This window comes from Hyperolius riggenbachi, chromosome 4 (genome assembly GCF_040937935.1).
Source record: "Hyperolius riggenbachi isolate aHypRig1 chromosome 4, aHypRig1.pri, whole genome shotgun sequence".
Classification (NCBI taxonomy): Eukaryota; Metazoa; Chordata; class Amphibia; order Anura; family Hyperoliidae; genus Hyperolius; species Hyperolius riggenbachi.
The window spans coordinates 474,943,253-474,961,184 of NC_090649.1; the positions used below are offsets into that span (position 1 = coordinate 474,943,253).

Sequence of the window (17,932 nt, forward strand, 5' to 3'; positions counted from 1 at the left end):
GAGAGGAGAGAGAGAGATAGATGGGAGGAGAGAGAGAGAGAGAGAGAGAGAGAGAGAGAGAGAGAGAGAGGAGAGAGAGAGAGAGAGAGAGAGAGAGAGAGAGAGAGAGAGAAGAGGGAGAGGAGAGAGAGAGGAGAGAGAGAGAGGAGAGATAGATGGGAGGAGAGAGAGAGAGAGAGAGAGAGAGAGAGAGAGAGAGAGAGAGAGAGAGAGAAAGAGAGAGGAGAGAGAGAGAGAGGAGAGAGAGAGGAGAGAGAGAGAGAGAGAGAGAGAGAGAGAGAGAGGAGAGAGGAGAGAGAGAGAGGAGAGAGAGAGAGAGAGAGAGAGAGGAGAGAGAGAGGAGAGAGGAGAGAGAGAGAGAGAGAGAGAGAGGAGAGAGAGAGGAGAGAGGAGAGAGAGAGAGAGAGAGAAGAAAGAGTGAGATGGGGAGGAGTGAGAGCACACCACCATACCTGTTTTGGAATGTCCACCAGAGAGGAGGCAGCCAGCAGGGTGAAGGTGTGCAGAGTGACAATCACCATCTTTGTGGATGGGTATGAGGTCACCAGCTGCTGCAGGAGTTGCCGGCTATTAGAGGCCAGAATAGCGTCATGGTGCATGTGCTGCAGAATTGGGATCAGTTTCAGCTTCAGATCTACTGGGGTGGCCAAACCTATAACAAAACAAGAAAGGAAAAGCTCAACATGTAACACTTCAAAACATCCCCATTTCCCAGGCTGATCTAGGCATAATCAGCACTAACAGTAAAAAAAAAACGAGAACCTGTCACAACGAGCGTTACACTTCAGCACGGGCTCTGCTTGACTTGCAGAAGCAAAGCACTCTCTGTGGGCGTCACGCATAATAACGCTGGATCAATTTCCTGGCAAACTTTAGGCCAGTTCACATGGCCGGCATCTCGTTTAGCCATTGCTTAATGCTTTTTTTGCAACCAAACAGAAAAGCGTTTGGCATAGGTTCCCGTTGTTTTGCCATCGTATCGCGTGTTTTGAGCCCCTAGGTGGATACAATCATGAATGCAAAGGACACTTTAAGCTTCATGCAGCGCCTCCAAAAATTAGATTGGCTGCGGCGCTCATGCAATCGCTGGTAAATACCAGTGGATCCCATTGCTAAACAACATGGGTGGACACCAGCAGTCATCATCTAAACCGGCCCTAAATCACTTTTCAAATACTTTATTTAGGTAACTTGTACACAGGAAAATACAGGGAGACACCGTATCTTTCTGCATGGAAACAATGTGGACTATGGAGAATCTGGTTCCTTCACTACTTCAATGTAGCTCTATGAAATGAAGGTATTCTGGGTACAGTTTTCCCTGAGTAGCTTTAACATTAGGCCATCTGACCTATGAATTCAGGCAGTAGGACATATCTTAAGACACCTTGTGCAATAGTAACAAAGGTAAACAACAAACATAAAAGTGCAACCAAAGAATGGGTCCAAAAGGGTCTGCGATGTCTTCTTTCTATCTCAGCAGATGATAATGGCATGTATATGTTCCTTCTCCAGCTCGGCATAATATTACCTGCCTAGTGTATGTGTGAACTCCTCAGACCATCTGTGTACCATCCAGATATCCGACACACACAAGCAATAGAACACAGCAGTACATGCATCCAGCTACATTTAAATGGTCAGCAGGCGCTCGGCAGCCAATCAGGATGCACTGTCATACACCCTTTACCTGCCATACCACATCTAGCAGCCATTAGCATTCAGGTGGGAGGCTTCAGTTGGACGCAATCGCAAGATTGTGTCACTAGCAGGACCGCCCCGTGCAGGCATCCCTCCCACAGGGGTCCCTCCCTAACCGCTCACCTGTCCGCCATGTCCTAGAGCTGAAAAAAAAAGTTCAAAAACACACGATTGGTTCACACGATGGCCAGGGGCCCCGGACCTCTCTCACTGGCCGGGGCCCCAAGGCCAACATGCAATACCTGGAGGGGAGTGCAGGTGGGCCCAGATATTCCAGGTTTTGGAGAATTTCTCATACCATCCTTGCATTGAGTATACTATGTTTCCGTGTCATATATGTGGCCCAGTTCACGTACCAGGTCTTTCAGTGTTGGCGTGGTGGTCGATCTCCAGTTCCTCACCACTACTGTTTTGGCTGCATTCAAGATGTGTCTTATTATTGAGTTTTGACAAGATTTCACTCGCTAATTAGTTAGGTTCAGTAGGAAGAACTGGGAGTTTAATGTTACCTTAGTTTGATCAAATATGCCAGTGATTAAATTGATTCCCCTCCACACAACATGAGCCAGATTGATAAACTTCTTATTGACCCGGTTAGGGTGAGAAGGTGTATTTTCATTGACAAGGTAGAGACAGGAGCAGCAGAGTATCAAGCAAGGCGTAGCTTTGTAGTGTTGCTGAAGGAAGTCGTTTGATCAATTCTGAATCATATTTCCACTGATATCGGATCCCTGTCAGAATGTCCATGGTTTAATAAAGCTGTGTGTGTACAAAGCTTTGTCTGACCATGGAAATCCTGTCTTCAAGTCAGAAAAGAAAATACAGCTTTGGAACGTTGCTGCCAGATGGTGACAATTTGTAATAAAAACTAATAAGTATTCCTGTGCAATTTAAATTCAGAGCAGCATGCCAACTTCTGCTCATAAGCTGTGTCAGAGGGATGCAGGCACTTCTAATCCCCCTGCGGCCTATGGTAAAGCCAACCAGTACAATGTAACTGACACCTGAAGTGAGCGGGATATGGAGGCTGACATATGTATTTCATTTTAAACAATACCAGTTGCCTGCCTGTCCTGCTGATTCTCTCACTCTTATACTTTTAGCCACAGACCATGAACAAGCATGCAGATCAGAGGTTTCATTGCATTAGCCACATGCTTGTTTCAGGTGTGTGATTCAGACACTATTGGTGTGAGTTCAGCAGGACTGCTAGGCAACTGGCATTGTTAAAAAGAAAACAAGTATGGCAGCCGCCATATCACTTTCACTTCAGGTGTCCTTTAGGCAGGTGTGTGCGATGCGGTGCGCAGAAATGAGGCTTCATATGCCCTTGTGCCACGGTGCGGCAGCAGGGTCATATGCATAGGCCCGCCCCCTTAGTGACATATTCCCTGCTGGGCAGGAAGTAGGTCACTGGGATTCGTATCGGTCCACACCACGCTCCTGTCATGCATACTTGCCTGCATTGCCTATTGACTTGAATTGCTTCATGCGCTGCAGACTTTGAATTGGGATTACCACAATTTTAATACCTCAGCGCACCGCTTCGCATCGTGCAAACTGTGCAAGTCTCCATAGACTTGCATCTCCCTTGCGACAAGCTGGGGGAGAGTACAAAGGTGCAACGAAACGTGGCCAGTGTGCAAGAGCCTTTAAAGGCAGAACGAGAAGGTGGTCATGATTTTATCGCGATCAAAATGTCTGATACAAACCTTGAATCATTTCACCGATTTTATTACAGATTCCAGCAGCAAAGTCTCTGTGGGAAGAAGATCAAATAATCGTTAGAGAACACACAAACTGAATACAATTTGCAAGCAAGTCAGAACTGTTCACGTCTCACTGACAATCTCTATCACTGACAGTCTGTGCTAAGGGCAGCACAGTGGCGTAGTGATTAGCACTCTCAAACAGACATCAAACAAATGACAGCGCTCATAGGCTGCAACTGAATTGTAGACCAACAGAGGCATTCTAAATACATGCCTTGAATGCAAATCAGATGCAAATCATGTACTAGTCCTAATCTATAATTTGAATGCAAATTGATGCACATGGATGCAGCTGGCCATAAGTATACTTACATGAGTTTTGTACAGCAGGAGACATTGGCAGCGCTTCCAAACAGAGGCTGCACCCGAATTGACTACCTGCAATAGATGTGCAGAGCTCCACAACTGTGGACTAAAATACACAACTTGCATTCAAAACAGGTACAGCAAAGGAGGACGTTCGCTTCAGTATAAATAATATGTGCACAAATTATTCCCTACTAGATTTCCCCACGGCGATGACGGGTCCTCTCGGGGAAGACCTACCGCTAGTCTAACAATAAAAACGCGATTTTTTTCCTAGTGCTGCTAGTCATAAAATGGTATACACATTTCTCTCAAACAAACATCAAACAAATGACAGCGCTCATAGGCTGCAACTGAACTGTAGACCAATCGTGTTTTTATCGTTAGACTAGCGGTAGGTCTTCCCCAAGAGGACCCGTCACCGCCGTGGGGAAGTCTAGTAGGGAATAATTTGTGCACATTATTTATACTGAAGCGAACGTCCTCCTTTGCTGTACCTGTTTTGAATGCAAGTTGTGTATTTTAGTCCACAGTTGTGGAGCTCTGCACATCTATTGCAGGTAGTCAATTCGGGTGCAACTTTTGTTTGGAAGCGCTGCCAATGTCTCCTGCTCAGCAGAAGGAACGTCACCGCCGTAGGAGAGTCTATTAGGGATAATTTGTGCACAACTTATGCTGAAGCTAACGCCCCCTTTACTGTACCTGTTTTGAATGCAAGGTGTGTAACCTGCCCGTTAGTCGAGCTCTGCATACTTGTGCAGGTAGTCAATTCAGGTGCAGCGTCTGTTTGGAAGCGCTGCCATTTCCTTCTGCTGTACAAAACTTAAGTATACTTCAGGCTAGCTGCCTCCAGGGGTGTCAGCTTGCATTCAAATTTTAGAATTTAGATTAGTGTCAGCACATAATTTGCATTTGATTTGTATTCAAGGTGTGTATTTAGCCCCAAGGGGCTGGGCATATCTCTGGAGCTTTCACTTCACTTGCAGCCTGTGAGCGCTGCTCATTGCTTGCTGTTTAATGTCTCCTGCTGATTAGCACACTCGCCTTGCAACGCTGGGTCCCCAGTTTGAATCCCAGCCTGGGGACTATCTGCATGGAGTTTGTATGTTATCCCAGTGTCTGTGTGGGTTTCCTCCAGGGCATTCCGGTTTCTTCCCACATCCCAAAAACATACAAATAAGTTAATTGACTTCTCCATAATTTGCCCTAGACTACAACACATACACTACACATACTTGAGTAGACATATGACTATGGTAGGATTAGATTGTGAGCCTCACTTAACTGAGGGACAGTTAAGTGACAAGACAATATACACTGTACAGCGCTGCGGAAGATGTGAGTGTTATATAAATACTAAATAATAATAATAATAAATAATAAGGAAAAGGCCACCACCGTAAAACGACCAAATCCCCCCTCAATATTAATGTAAAAGGCCTGATGAAGCATTCCAGGTCCTGATGAAGCACTCCCCTTGAGTGAGTGCGAAACAGCTGTCTACCTCCGTACATGCTATACACCTTCTCCTCTGCTGCTGTGATTTGCATTGCTGGACTAATTTTTAAGGTATGCAATAAATTGATGTTTTAATTGGAAGTGCCCAGCCGCTTTGTTCTACTAATGATCTGCTGATTACCTGGCTTTTGGGCTTAGAGCACTCCAATGAATCTACAGTAGCTGACCCTGTGCACCCATTTCTCTTGGTTTGTTGGGGTTGGCTTGTTAGCAGTCTTGCGGCAGCATTCTGCACTGGCTGCAGGCGGTGCAAGTCTTTATTTGGAAGGCCTGCATAGAGGTCATTGCAATGGTCCAGCCGTGATGTGATGGAGGCGTGAACTGAAGGAATATGGTGTTTAATCCTTGCAATATTCCTTAGGTGAAAGAAGGAAAGTTTCACAACAGCTGAGATTTGATTCCTGATCAGTACCTGCAGGCTGCGCACACAGTTGTTCAGGTCTTAGTGGTGCTGGTTGAGTAAAGTAGATTGCAAGGCATTACATGCTATTTGCGTTACTTACCCAGCTTAGTGGACATACATTACTTCAGGTACCATTAGCGCAGCCTGATTGTGGCATCTAGAACTGCCCACATGCTAAATACGGTGATCATTAAATTCAGTGACGCACCACTCCTCCAAAAAAAAAAAAGTACCGGTAGTTTCCTTCTGCAGTTCTTGGTCTATTTAGATGCGTCTCCCATTGTGGATGCATGCATTGTTTGTATGGGATACAAGGGTTTCTACCGCTAGCATAGTGACCCACTGACCACAGAATGAGTCTGCCGTTAAAGGTAACCAGAGACGAAGCACCCTCATGTATTTCACCATACATATCAGTGGGAACATTAGAGAAAACACCTACCCTGCTCTGTTTCATCCTTCACTGCTCAGCCTGCTTGTTACCAGCCCTGATAAAATCCCTGACTGAGCATTCAATCTGGCTTTCCTCAGGAATCATTATAGCCGAGTCTGTCTTCTCTGATGTCTTTTCAAGCCCAAGCCTATCCCCTTCTGGCTCTGCTATAATGACTCAGCTATGATGATTCCTGAGCAAAGCCAGACTGAATGCTCAGTCTGGGATTTTATCAGGGCTGTTAACCGGTTCAGCGCCACAGTGCCGAAAATCTCATGCATCCGAGCAACGTTCACCTCCCATTCATTCGCCTATAACTTTATTGCTACTTATCACAATGAATTGATCTATAGCTTGTTTTTTCCGCCACCAATTAGGCTTTCTGTGGGTGATACATTTTGCTAAGAGCCACTTTACTGTAAATGCATTTTAACAGGAAGAATAAGAAAAAAACGGAAGAAATTCATTATTTCTCAGTTTTTGGCCATTATAGTTTGAAATTAATATACGCTACCGTAATTAAAACGCATGTATTTTATTTGCCCATCTGTCCCGGTTATTACACCATTTAAACGATGTCCCTATCACAATTTATGGTGCCGATATTTAATTTAGAAATAAAGGTGCATTTTTTCAATTTGCGTCCATCACTATTTATAAGCTTATAATTTTAAATAATATAATAACATATTCTCTTGACATGCATATTTAAAAAGTTCAGACCCTTGGGTAACTATTTATGTTGTTTTTTGTTTTTTTTTTTAATAAAAAAAGTGTATGTGGGTAATTTTTGGTGTGGGAGGGAAACTGCTATTTTTAAATGTAAAATAATGTTTTTTTTAAATCAAAAATGTATGTGGGTGCAGTTTACTATTTGGCCACAAGATGGCCACAGTGAAAAAAGTCCTAGATGCGAACCAGCTCGCATCTAGGAACTAAAATGCTGAAGAGTTGTTTCCTGGGGGCAGAAATACCGCGCTCTCTGGAGAGAAAGCGTCGGTATTTCTGCGGGGAAGTTAGATCAGTGAATGGGAATTATATTCCCATTCACTGATCGGGGGGCTAGCGGCGGGCAGCGGGAGCGCGCGCGGGGGCGCGCCTGATCGCGCGCACGAGCCGGCGGCAGCACCAGTGCCTATCTGGACGAGGAAACTCGTCCAGATAGGCCGAACTGGTTAAGAAGCAGGCTGAGCAGTGAAGGATGAAACAGAGAGCAGGGTAGGTGTTTTCTCTAATTTTCCCACTGATATACAGTATATGGTAAAATACACGAGGGTGCTTCATCTCTGGTTCACTTTAAAGAGAATCTGTGACCAAGGAAAAATCATTTGACCATGGAGATCACGGAAATCGCTGGTAAGCGCAGGTGGATCCCATTGACAAACAACATGGGCAACCACCAGCAGCCATTCATCTAAACGGCCCTTAATCTCTTTGATGAAATATGGCAGTGATTAAAGTGGAACTTTAACCCAGGATTGTGCTTCATCCCAATCAGTAGCTGATGCACTCTTTCACATGAGAAATCGTTACCTTTTCTCAAACAGATCATCAGGGGGGTCTGTTTGGCTGATATTGTGGTGAAACCCCTCCCACAGTGTGATGTCATGACCATGGTCCTGACAGTTTCCTGTCTGTGAACCTTGTTGAATTGTGGGAAATAACAGCTGTTACCAACTGCCAAGCAACCAGTATCTACCTCTGTGCAAATGCTTATGTATAAAAACAAACAAAACAACCTTTTAGCCCATTGCATTGTTAGTGGTTGTCGCCATAGATAATCGCAGTTGGTGCAGTGTTTTTTTTTGTTGTCTTTTTTTATGTCTGCTAGTAGTAAAGATGATGATGTGCAGGCTGCTTATGGATCGAACAATATGAACAAATGACATGGCGCATATCAATCACTTCTTGATCCCTCTTCTAATTTCAATTTTCTCACTTTGCAATGTATGGATTTATTTTCCTCTTTCACGCCTGCTCTGGGGCTCATCGCTGTCTTTGTAGCCGTTCCAGAGGGTCAATGTCCTTTCTATCTGTGTCTGCAGGTCTACAGTATATGCAGTGCTAACTTTTACTATGTTTACCTTTATTATAGGAGAAGGAGATGGACACTTACTTGGACTGTGCAGAGAAGTTAGCGGCAGCATATATGGCAGCCTCCACCTCCACATTATCGTGCGAGTCCAGACTCTGCCGTATACTGTGGTGAGCGTTCTTCTGATCGGGGATAATGGAAGCCATGCTGCCCAACATTCTAAAGCCCGGAACATCAGGAAAAAAAAAATCACTCAATTACAGCAAAGATCTAAAGATCTATGGTAGCAAGACTGGGTTATACAAAGGACAAAGGTTGTAATTTAGTGAACAGTGGAATGTCACTTCAGGGATCCTCTTTCAAGGCTGCCTTGGTATGCTGGGAAATTTGAGCACAGGGCAAAGATGAAAAATGGCTCACCCTGCTCCTGCAAAAGTCTCTGCGGCGTTAATTAGGTCCACGTGGATAGTGGGGAAAGATGTAATTGTCTGCCAGCTATCGCTGGTGGACAAATTACTTTTTTTTTATACTCATTTGGGCTCTGTCTTAGCAGTGCCCAAATTATTGTTTGCGCACCGCTATTGACGTAATTCACATTATGGCCTATGGTGGTGCCTGGTGTACCCAAATTTCCTACATGGTTTCTGTCTCGACCGGTACACCAATATTATTGAATGGGGACCAGAGGTGAGAGTGATATGGAGGCTGACATATTTATTTCCTTATAAACAATGCACATGCCCAGCAGTGCTGCTCAAATCCGGATCCGGGAGACATCCGGATAGTTCTATCCGGATATCTCCCAGTGAACCTATGCGGGGTGGGTCAATCTTACCTGTCTGACGTCTTCTTCGGTCCGTCCCTCGTCGCCTCCCACAATGCGCTCCACGCACGCCACGTGATTACAAACACTTCCTCCTTCAACTCGGAAGGAGGAAGTGTTTGTAATCACGTGACCGCCGCTTGGACCGCATCGTGGGAGGCGCCGAGGGACGGACCGAAGAAGACGTCAGACAGGTAAGATTGACCCCCCCCCCCCCCGCCCACCCCGCATAGGTTCACTGGGAGATATCCGGATAGAACTATCCGGATGTCTCCCGGATCCGGATTTGAGCAGCACTAATGCCCAGGTGTTCCCATGACCCAGTGTATGTAATACTTTTAGCCACAGACACTCAACAAATCTGCAGATCAGGTGTTCTGACGGAAGTCAAGGCGTTGCTAGCCCCAAAGATCAGTGGCACTTGCCCCAGATCTATTCTGGGGTGCTCCGGATGTCCCCCAGGCAGAGTCAGCTGTGGTGCCTCAATGACGGGCATGCTGGGAGCTGTGGTGCTTTAATCGGGGGGTATGCTTGGTGCAGTGGTGCCTCTATGTGGACATACTGGGCACTGTGATGCCTTTATGGGGGCATGCAGGGAACTGTGCTTTTTCTATGGGGGCATGCTGGGAGTTGTGGTGCCTCAATGGTAGGACGGTGGTAGCATGGGAGGAGATCCACTAGAAGGTCAGGAAATGTTAAGGGGGAACTGCCAGATAACCTGGCAGCAGGCCAGCCCGCCCATCAGAAAGCCAGATCAGCCAGCACAGAAGCCAGGTAACTGCTTAAAGAGACACTGAAGCGAAAAAAAAATGATGATATTATGATTTGTATGTGTAGCACAGCTAAGAAATAAAACATTAAGATCAGATACATCAGTCTAATTGTTTCCAGTACAGGAAGAGTTAAGAAACTCCAGTTGTTATCTCTATGCAAAAAAGCCATTAAGCTCTACAACTTTCAAAGTCGTGGAGAGAGCTGGTATCTGACTTTTATTATCTCAACTGTTTTTGAACTATTTACTTTTTCTCTGCTAGAGGAGAGTTCATTACTTCACAGACTGCTCTGAAAGACTCATTTTGAATGCAGAGTGTTGTGTAATCTGCACATATAATAGAATGATGCAATGTTAGAAAAAACACTATATACCTGAAAATAAAAATATGAGAATATTTTCCTTGCTGCTAATCTTCTAGTAATTATTCATAGTACACAACCAATTCATTATATCATATATTTTTTTTCGCTTCAGTGTCTCTTTAAGTGACACTACCTATTTATGTGATGTGCTGCATTTTTGTGTTTTTGATTAATGGAGAGGGGGGGCTTCATCCAACATTTTGCTGGGTCTACTTAGACTGCGATTAAGTTCATGTAGATTTGGCTCCACCCATGGCCACACCCATTTTCCATCTGGAGTGCCCAATAGCGTCCCGGATCTCTTAGGGTCCTAGCAACGTCCCTGACTGAAGTGGGACTGAATTAGGCCCGGTTCACATTAGCGTTCGCTATCCGGATTTTCCGGATCTGATCCGGACCGCATACTGTACAAACGGAACGTACGTTCCGCATAGCAATGTAAAGGCTATGCGGACGTTCACACGTGTCCGTTCCGTACAGTACGGAGCCGGATCGGATCCGGACTCTTTTCTAACATGCGCTATTTTTTCGGTCCGGCTCTCCGGCCCACGCACCCGGTCCGGAGCCGGACCTGAGCCTGACAGCACCATCAGGAACACAGAAACCAATGGGGAACGGAAGGCACAGAACACACTGCCTACAAAAACCTGACGTTCTACCCCACTTCCTATGCGTATCCAAGCGGCCATTTAGGATGGGGACACATGGGCCAAGCATGTCTGGAGTGGAGCAGCAGTGACAGACGTGCTGGAGCTGTTTGGCAGAATGTCGGAGGTGGAGGTGAGGCCTACAGCGGAGGAACCTGATTTTACAGGTGCACCTTCTGCTGACCCCAACATTTTTTTTTTAAATTTCGCTATTTTTTGCCCACGGATCCGGATGGCAGCCTGATGCATGCCTGATACAAACGGACCGGATCCGGATCGGAACCGTACGGTTCTGATCAGGATCAGGTCAAGATCCGATCAGGATCCGATCAGGATCCGGTCCGTTTACTTGCCAAAACGCAAGTGTGAACGGGGCCTAAGCCACATGCTTATTTCAGGGCTGTGCTTCAGACACTACTGATGCCAAAGAGATCAGCAGGACAGCCAGGCAACTGGCATTGTTTACAAGGAAATAAATGTGGCAGCCTCCATATCCCTCTCACCTCAGGTTTCCTTTAAGCTTTTAAACAGAGCGCTGTCTCCTTCTTCCATCTCAGAGAGAATTGGACAGGCAAGAAGTAAGGATCTCTGAGGAATGTGACTTCACAGATAAATAGTAACTTAAGAGCCTAGAACAGTGATGGCTAACCTTGGCACTCCAGCTGTGACAGAACTACATATCCCATCATGCCTCTGCCTCCCCGAGTTATGCTTAGAGCTGTCAGAGTATTGCAATGCCTCATGGGACTTGTAGTTCCACCACAGCTGGAGTGCCAAGGGTAACCATCACTGGCCTAGACCAAGGCACCCAATTTATCCGTGGTACAGTCTCCTGCAGTCCTGGCTTCCACAGACTGATGGTAGATTGTGTGCACATCCTAATGCCATACCTAATGTTAGTCTATGGGACCCAAGCATGCAGGAATAGGTACTGGATATACAGGTGCCGTGGTCCAGGCTCCAAAAATGAAAGCCACAAGTGCAGAGAAGATCAGGTCTCACCCTCCCTTCCAAGGAAGCGTTAGGCCCGGTTCACATTAGCGTTCGCTATCAGGATTTTCCGGATTGGATCCGGAACGCATACTGTACAAACGGAACGTACGTTCCGCATAGCAATGTAATGTCTATGCGGACGTTCACACGCGTCCGTTCCGTACGTACCGGAGCCGGATCGGATCCGGACTCTTTTCCAACATGCGCTATTTTTTGGGTCCGCATCTCCGGCCCACGCATCCTGACCGGAGCCTGACAGCACCATCCGGAACACAGAAACCAATGGGGAACGGAAGGCACAGAACACACTGCCTACAAAAACCTGACGTTCTACCCCACTTCCTATGCGTATGCAAGCGGCCATTTTGGATGGGGACACATGGGCCAAGCATGTCTGGAGTGGAGCAGCAGTGACAGACGTGCTGGAGCTGTTTTGGCAGAATGTGTGGAGGTGGAGGTGAGGCCTACAGCGGAGGAACCTGATTCTACAGGTGCACCTTCTGCTGACCCCAACATTTTTTTATTTGATTTCGCTATTTTTTGCCCACGGATCCTGATGGCAGCCTGATGCATGCCTGATGCAAACGGACCGGATCCTGACCGGATCCTGATCGGAACCGTACGGTTCCGATCAGGATCAGGTCCTGATCCGATCAGGATCCGGTCCGTTTGCAAGGCAAAACGCAAGTGTGAATGGGGCCTTACTTACAGGGAGGAATTTATGTGGCAATGTTGAACTAATCACCATTAGCTTTTTTTTTGTCTGGCATAGCTTAGACTTACAGGGAACCTGAAGTGAGCCATGGACATGGAGGCTGACATCTTCATTCTCTAACAAACGATGCCAGTTGCCTGACCTCTGTGCTGATGCTCCGCCTCTAATACTACAAGTCACTGGCCCAGAATGAGCATGCAAATCAGATGCTGCGACTCCACTGGCTGCAGGATTGCTGCAGATGTGTCACTCAAACACACAACTAAAGCCAAAAGAGCAGCATGACAGCCAGGCAATTGGCATGGTTTATAAGGAAATGAAGATGGAAGTCTCCATATCCCTCTCACTTCAGTTCCTTGTAAACCCCCCCAAATCCTTACAGCCCATATAGCTATTACCATTAGCTGCAAAATGTTTTTTCTTTTAATTCGGAAAGTTAATTTCCAAAAAGGTAATATTTGCAAGTTTACAGAACTGTTCAGGGCCAGTTTAAAAGCTGATGGGGCCCCGAGACAAAGGCAACCTGGGGCCCCATTCCCCAGAAAAATTTAACCTAGCCAGGAGCTGCCCAGATGCGGTTTACCTGGGTTATAACTACTGTAGGTATCGCACACCATTTCATTTTAACAGACAAAAGCATAGGCCTAAACCAACCAGAAATCCTCCTGGGATACATACAGCTTTAAATGAGGGACACAGCCCAACACAAGACATCAATAAACACAAGCACAGCCCAACACAAGACATCAATAAACACAAGCACAGCCCAACACAAGACATTAATAAACACAAGCGCAGCCCACACAAGGCATCGATAAACACAAGCGCAGCCCACACAAGGCATCGATAAACACAAGCACAGCCCAACACAAGACATCAATAAACACAAGCACAGCCCAACACAAGACATTAATAAACACAAGCGCAGCCCACACAAGGCATTGATAAACACAAGCGCAGCCCACACAAGGCATCGATAAACACAAGCGCAGCCCACACAAGGCATCGATAAACACAAGCGCAGCCCACACAAGGCATCGATAAACACAAGCACAGCCCACACAAGACATCAATAAACAAGCACAGCCCACACAAGACATCAATAAACAAGCACAGCCCACACAAGACATCAATAAACACAAGCACAGCCCACACAAGACATCAATAAACACAAGCGCAGCCCACACAAGGCATTGATAAACACAAGCGCAGCCCACACAAGGCATCGATAAACACAAGCGCAGCCCACACAAGGCATCGATAAACACAAGCGCAGCCCACACAAGGCATCAATAAACACAAGCGCAGCCCACACAAGGCATCGATAAACACAAGCGCAGCCCACACAAGGCATCAATAAACAAGCACAGCCCACACAAGACATCAATAAACAAGCACAGCCCACACAAGACATCAATAAACACAAGCACAGCCCACACAAGGCATCAATAAACACAAGCACAGCCCATACAAGACATCAATAAACACAAGCACAGCCCACACAAGGCATCAATAAACACAAGCACAGCCCACACAAGACATCAATAAACACAAGACATCAATAGACACAAGCACAGCCCACACAAGCACAGCCCAATACAAGACATCAATAGACACAAGCACAGCCCACACAACCACAGCCCAATACAAGACACCAATAAACACAAGCACAGCCCAATACAAGACATCAATAAAAACAAGCACAGCCCACTACAAGACATCAATAAACACAAGCACAGCCCAACACAAGACATCAATAAACACAAGCACAGCCCAACACAAGACATCAATAAACACAAGCACAGCCCAACACAAGACATCAATAAACACAAGCACAGTCCAACACAAGACATCAATAAACACAAGCAAAGCCCACACAAGACATCAATAAACACAAGCACAGCCCACACAAGACATCAATAAACACAAGACATCAATAGACACAAGCACAGCCCACACAAGCACAGCCCAATACAAGACATCAATAGATACAAGCACAGCCCACACAAGCACAGCCCACACAAGCACAGCCCAACACAAGACATCAATAAACACAAGCACAGCCCACACAAGACATTAATAAACACAAGCACAGCCCACACAAGGCATCGATAAACACAAGCACAGCCCAACACAAGACATCAATAAACACAAGCACAGCCCATACAAGACATCAATAAACACAAGCACAGCCCACACAAGACATCAATAAACACAAGCACAGCCCAACACAAGACATCAAACACAAGCACAGCCCACACAAGACATCAATAAACACAAGCACAGGCCATACAAGACATCAATAAAAACAAGCACAGCCCAACACAAGACATCAATAAACACAAGCACAGGCCACACAAGACATCAATAGACACAAGCACTCCATAACGATTCCAATACAACTCTTCACTCCCGCACTAGCTAGTAAACCTAAAAACTTCTTTTCATTACCACAAGAAAACAACTTTAGTGTATGTCCACTGATATCACTTTAACCTTAACGAGTAATAGTGTATAGACAACTCCTATCAACAACTTGATTATTGTTTTATACAAGCTTGTTTTCACTCCATGTTTATGGTGGAATGTTACTGTGTTGACTTAAATCTTGTTCATTTGTCAATTACCTGTTATTTGTTATTTGATATCTGTTACTGGATTATTATCCATGTCAAAACTGATGATGAAAATTTCAATAAAAATGTATTGAGAAAAATAAATAAATAAACACAAGCACAGCCCACACAAGACATCAACACAAGCAAAGCACACACAAGACATCAATAAACAAGCACAGTACACACAAGACATCAATAAACAAAAGCACAGCCCACACAAGACATCAATACACAAGCACAGTACACACAAGACATCAATAAACAAGCACAGTACACACAAGACATCAATAAACAAAAGCACAGCCCACACAAGACATCAATAAGCACATAAGCATACCGTAACGTGATTGCCCGAGCCACGGGGTCATTACTATGGATGACAGAGAAGATCCTCTTGACAAATTCATCCACATTGAGGATCTTCTCCAGATGCTTCTCGCTCTGTTGGGTCACTTTTAACACACACAGTCGTAGAAAGTTATTGCTGCAAAAGGAAAAAAAACAAACATTGCTTGTAACAAAACTATCTAGGAGATCCATAAAGGCGGCCAGATCAGTGGAGCATAACTCTTCTCTCTCTCTCTCTTTTTTAAAGGACAACTGATGTGAGAAGAATATGGAGGCTGCCATATGTATTTCTTTGAAACAATACCAGTTGCCTGGCTATCCTGCTGATCTATTTGGCAACTGGAATTGCTTAAAAAGAAATAAATATGGCAGCCTCCATATCCTCGCTCAGGTATATACAATAGTTTCAACTTTATTCACGAGTTATCAAAAAGACAAAATCCACTAGCACAGCATGCGCGGTAGTTTCAGCGTGCGCGCTGCAACTAGAAGCTGTTGCTGATGTGAACAGTGTGTGCTGCAACTAGAAGCTGTTGCTGATGTGAACAGCGTGCGCTGCAACTAGAAGCTGTTGCTGATGTGAACAGCGAGCGCTGCAACTAGAAGCTGCTGCTGATGTGAACAGTGTGTGCTGCAACTAGAAGCTGTTGCTGATGTGAACAGCGTGTGCTGCAACTAGAAGCTGTTGCTGATGTGAACAGCGTGCGCTGCAACTAGAAGCTGCTGCTGATGTGAACAGTGTGTGCTGCAACTAGAAGCTGCTGCTGATGTGAACAGCGTGTGCTGCAACTAGAAGCTGCTGCTGATGTGAACAGCGTGTGCGCTGCAACTAGAAGCTGCTGCTGATGTGAACAGCGTGTGCGCTGCAACTAGAAGCTGTTGCTGATGTGAACAGCGTGTGCTGCAACTAGAAGCTGTTGCTGATGTGAACAGCGTGTGCGCTGCAACTAGAAGCTGCTGCTGATGTGAACAGCGTGTGCGCTGCAACTAGAAGCTGCTGCTGATGTGAACAGTGTGCTGCAACTAGAAGCTGCTGCTGATGTGAACAGCGTGTGCTGCAACTAGAAGCTGTTGCTGATGTGAACAGCGTGTGCTGCAACTAGAAGCTGCTGCTGATGTGAACAGCGTGTGCGCTGCAACTAGAAGTTGTTGCTGATGTGAACAGCGTGTGCTGCAACTAGAAGCTGTTGCTGATGTGAACAGCGTGTGCGCTGCAACTAGAAGCTGCTGCTGATGTGAACAGTGTGTGCTGCAACTAGAAGCTGTTGCTGATGTGAACAGCGTGCGCTGCAACTAGAAGCTGTTGCTGATGTGAACAGCGAGCGCTGCAACTAGAAGCTGCTGCTGATGTGAACAGCGTGTGCGCTGCAACTAGAAGCTGTTGCTGATGTGAACAGCGTGTGCTGCAACTAGAAGCTGTTGCTGATGTGAACAGCGTGCGCTGCAACTAGAAGCTGCTGCTGATGTGAACAGTGTGTGCTGCAACTAGAAGCTGCTGCTGATGTGAACAGCGTGTGCTGCAACTAGAAGCTGCTGCTGATGTGAACAGCGTGTGCGCTGCAACTAGAAGCTGCTGCTGATGTGAACAGCGTGTGCGCTGCAACTAGAAGCTGTTGCTGATGTGAACAGCGTGTGCTGCAACTAGAAGCTGTTGCTGATGTGAACAGCGTGTGCGCTGCAACTAGAAGCTGCTGCTGATGTGAACAGCGTGTGCGCTGCAACTAGAAGCTGCTGCTGATGTGAACAGTGTGCTGCAACTAGAAGCTGCTGCTGATGTGAACAGCGTGTGCTGCAACTAGAAGCTGTTGCTGATGTGAACAGCGTGTGCTGCAACTAGAAGCTGCTGCTGATGTGAACAGCGTGTGCTGCAACTAGAAGCTGTGGCTGATGTGAACAGCGTGCGCTGCAACTAGAAGCTGTTGCTGATGTGAACAGCGTGCGCTGCAACTAGAAGCTGCTGCTGATGTGAACAGCGTGTGCGCTGCAACTAGAAGCTGCTGCTGATGTGAACAGCGTGCGCTGCAACTAGAAGCTGTTGCTGATGTGAACAGCGTGCGCTGCAACTAGAAGCTGCTGCTGATGTGAACAGCGTGTGCGCTGCAACTAGAAGCTGCTGCTGATGTGAACAGCGTGTGCGCTGCAACTAGAAGCTGCTGCTGATGTGAACAGCGTGTGCGCTGCAACTAGAAGCTGTTGCTGATGTGAACAGCGTGTGCTGCAACTAGAAGCTGCTGATGATGTGAACAGTGTGTGCTGCAACTAGAAGCTGCTGCTGATGTGAACAGCGTGTGCGCTGCAACTAGAAGCTGTTGCTGATGTGAACAGTGTGTGCTGCAACTAGAAGCTGTTGCTGATGTGAACAGCGTGCGCTGCAACTAGAAGCTGCTGCTGATGCGAGCACCGTGCGCTGCAACTAGAAGCTGCTGCTGATGTGAGCGCCGTGCTCTGCAACTAGAAGCTGCTGCTGATGTGAACAGTGTGTG

At 46.2% G+C, this 17,932-nt stretch overlaps 1 protein-coding gene across 1 annotated transcript in view; it reads right to left on the minus strand.

Annotated features, from left to right (window-relative positions):
- The window catches only part of INTS7 (integrator complex subunit 7), a 122,487-nt gene that overhangs the window by 70,478 nt on the left and 34,077 nt on the right, over positions 1-17,932 (minus strand). Inside the window, exons 3-6 of the mRNA XM_068232935.1 lie at positions 15,439-15,585; positions 8,250-8,387; positions 3,414-3,460; positions 453-652 (exon numbers count right to left, since the gene is read on the minus strand). Coding sequence (XP_068089036.1) covers positions 453-652; positions 3,414-3,460; positions 8,250-8,387; positions 15,439-15,585 — 532 coding nt within the window. The remainder of the gene's footprint in view (positions 1-452; positions 653-3,413; positions 3,461-8,249; positions 8,388-15,438; positions 15,586-17,932) is intronic.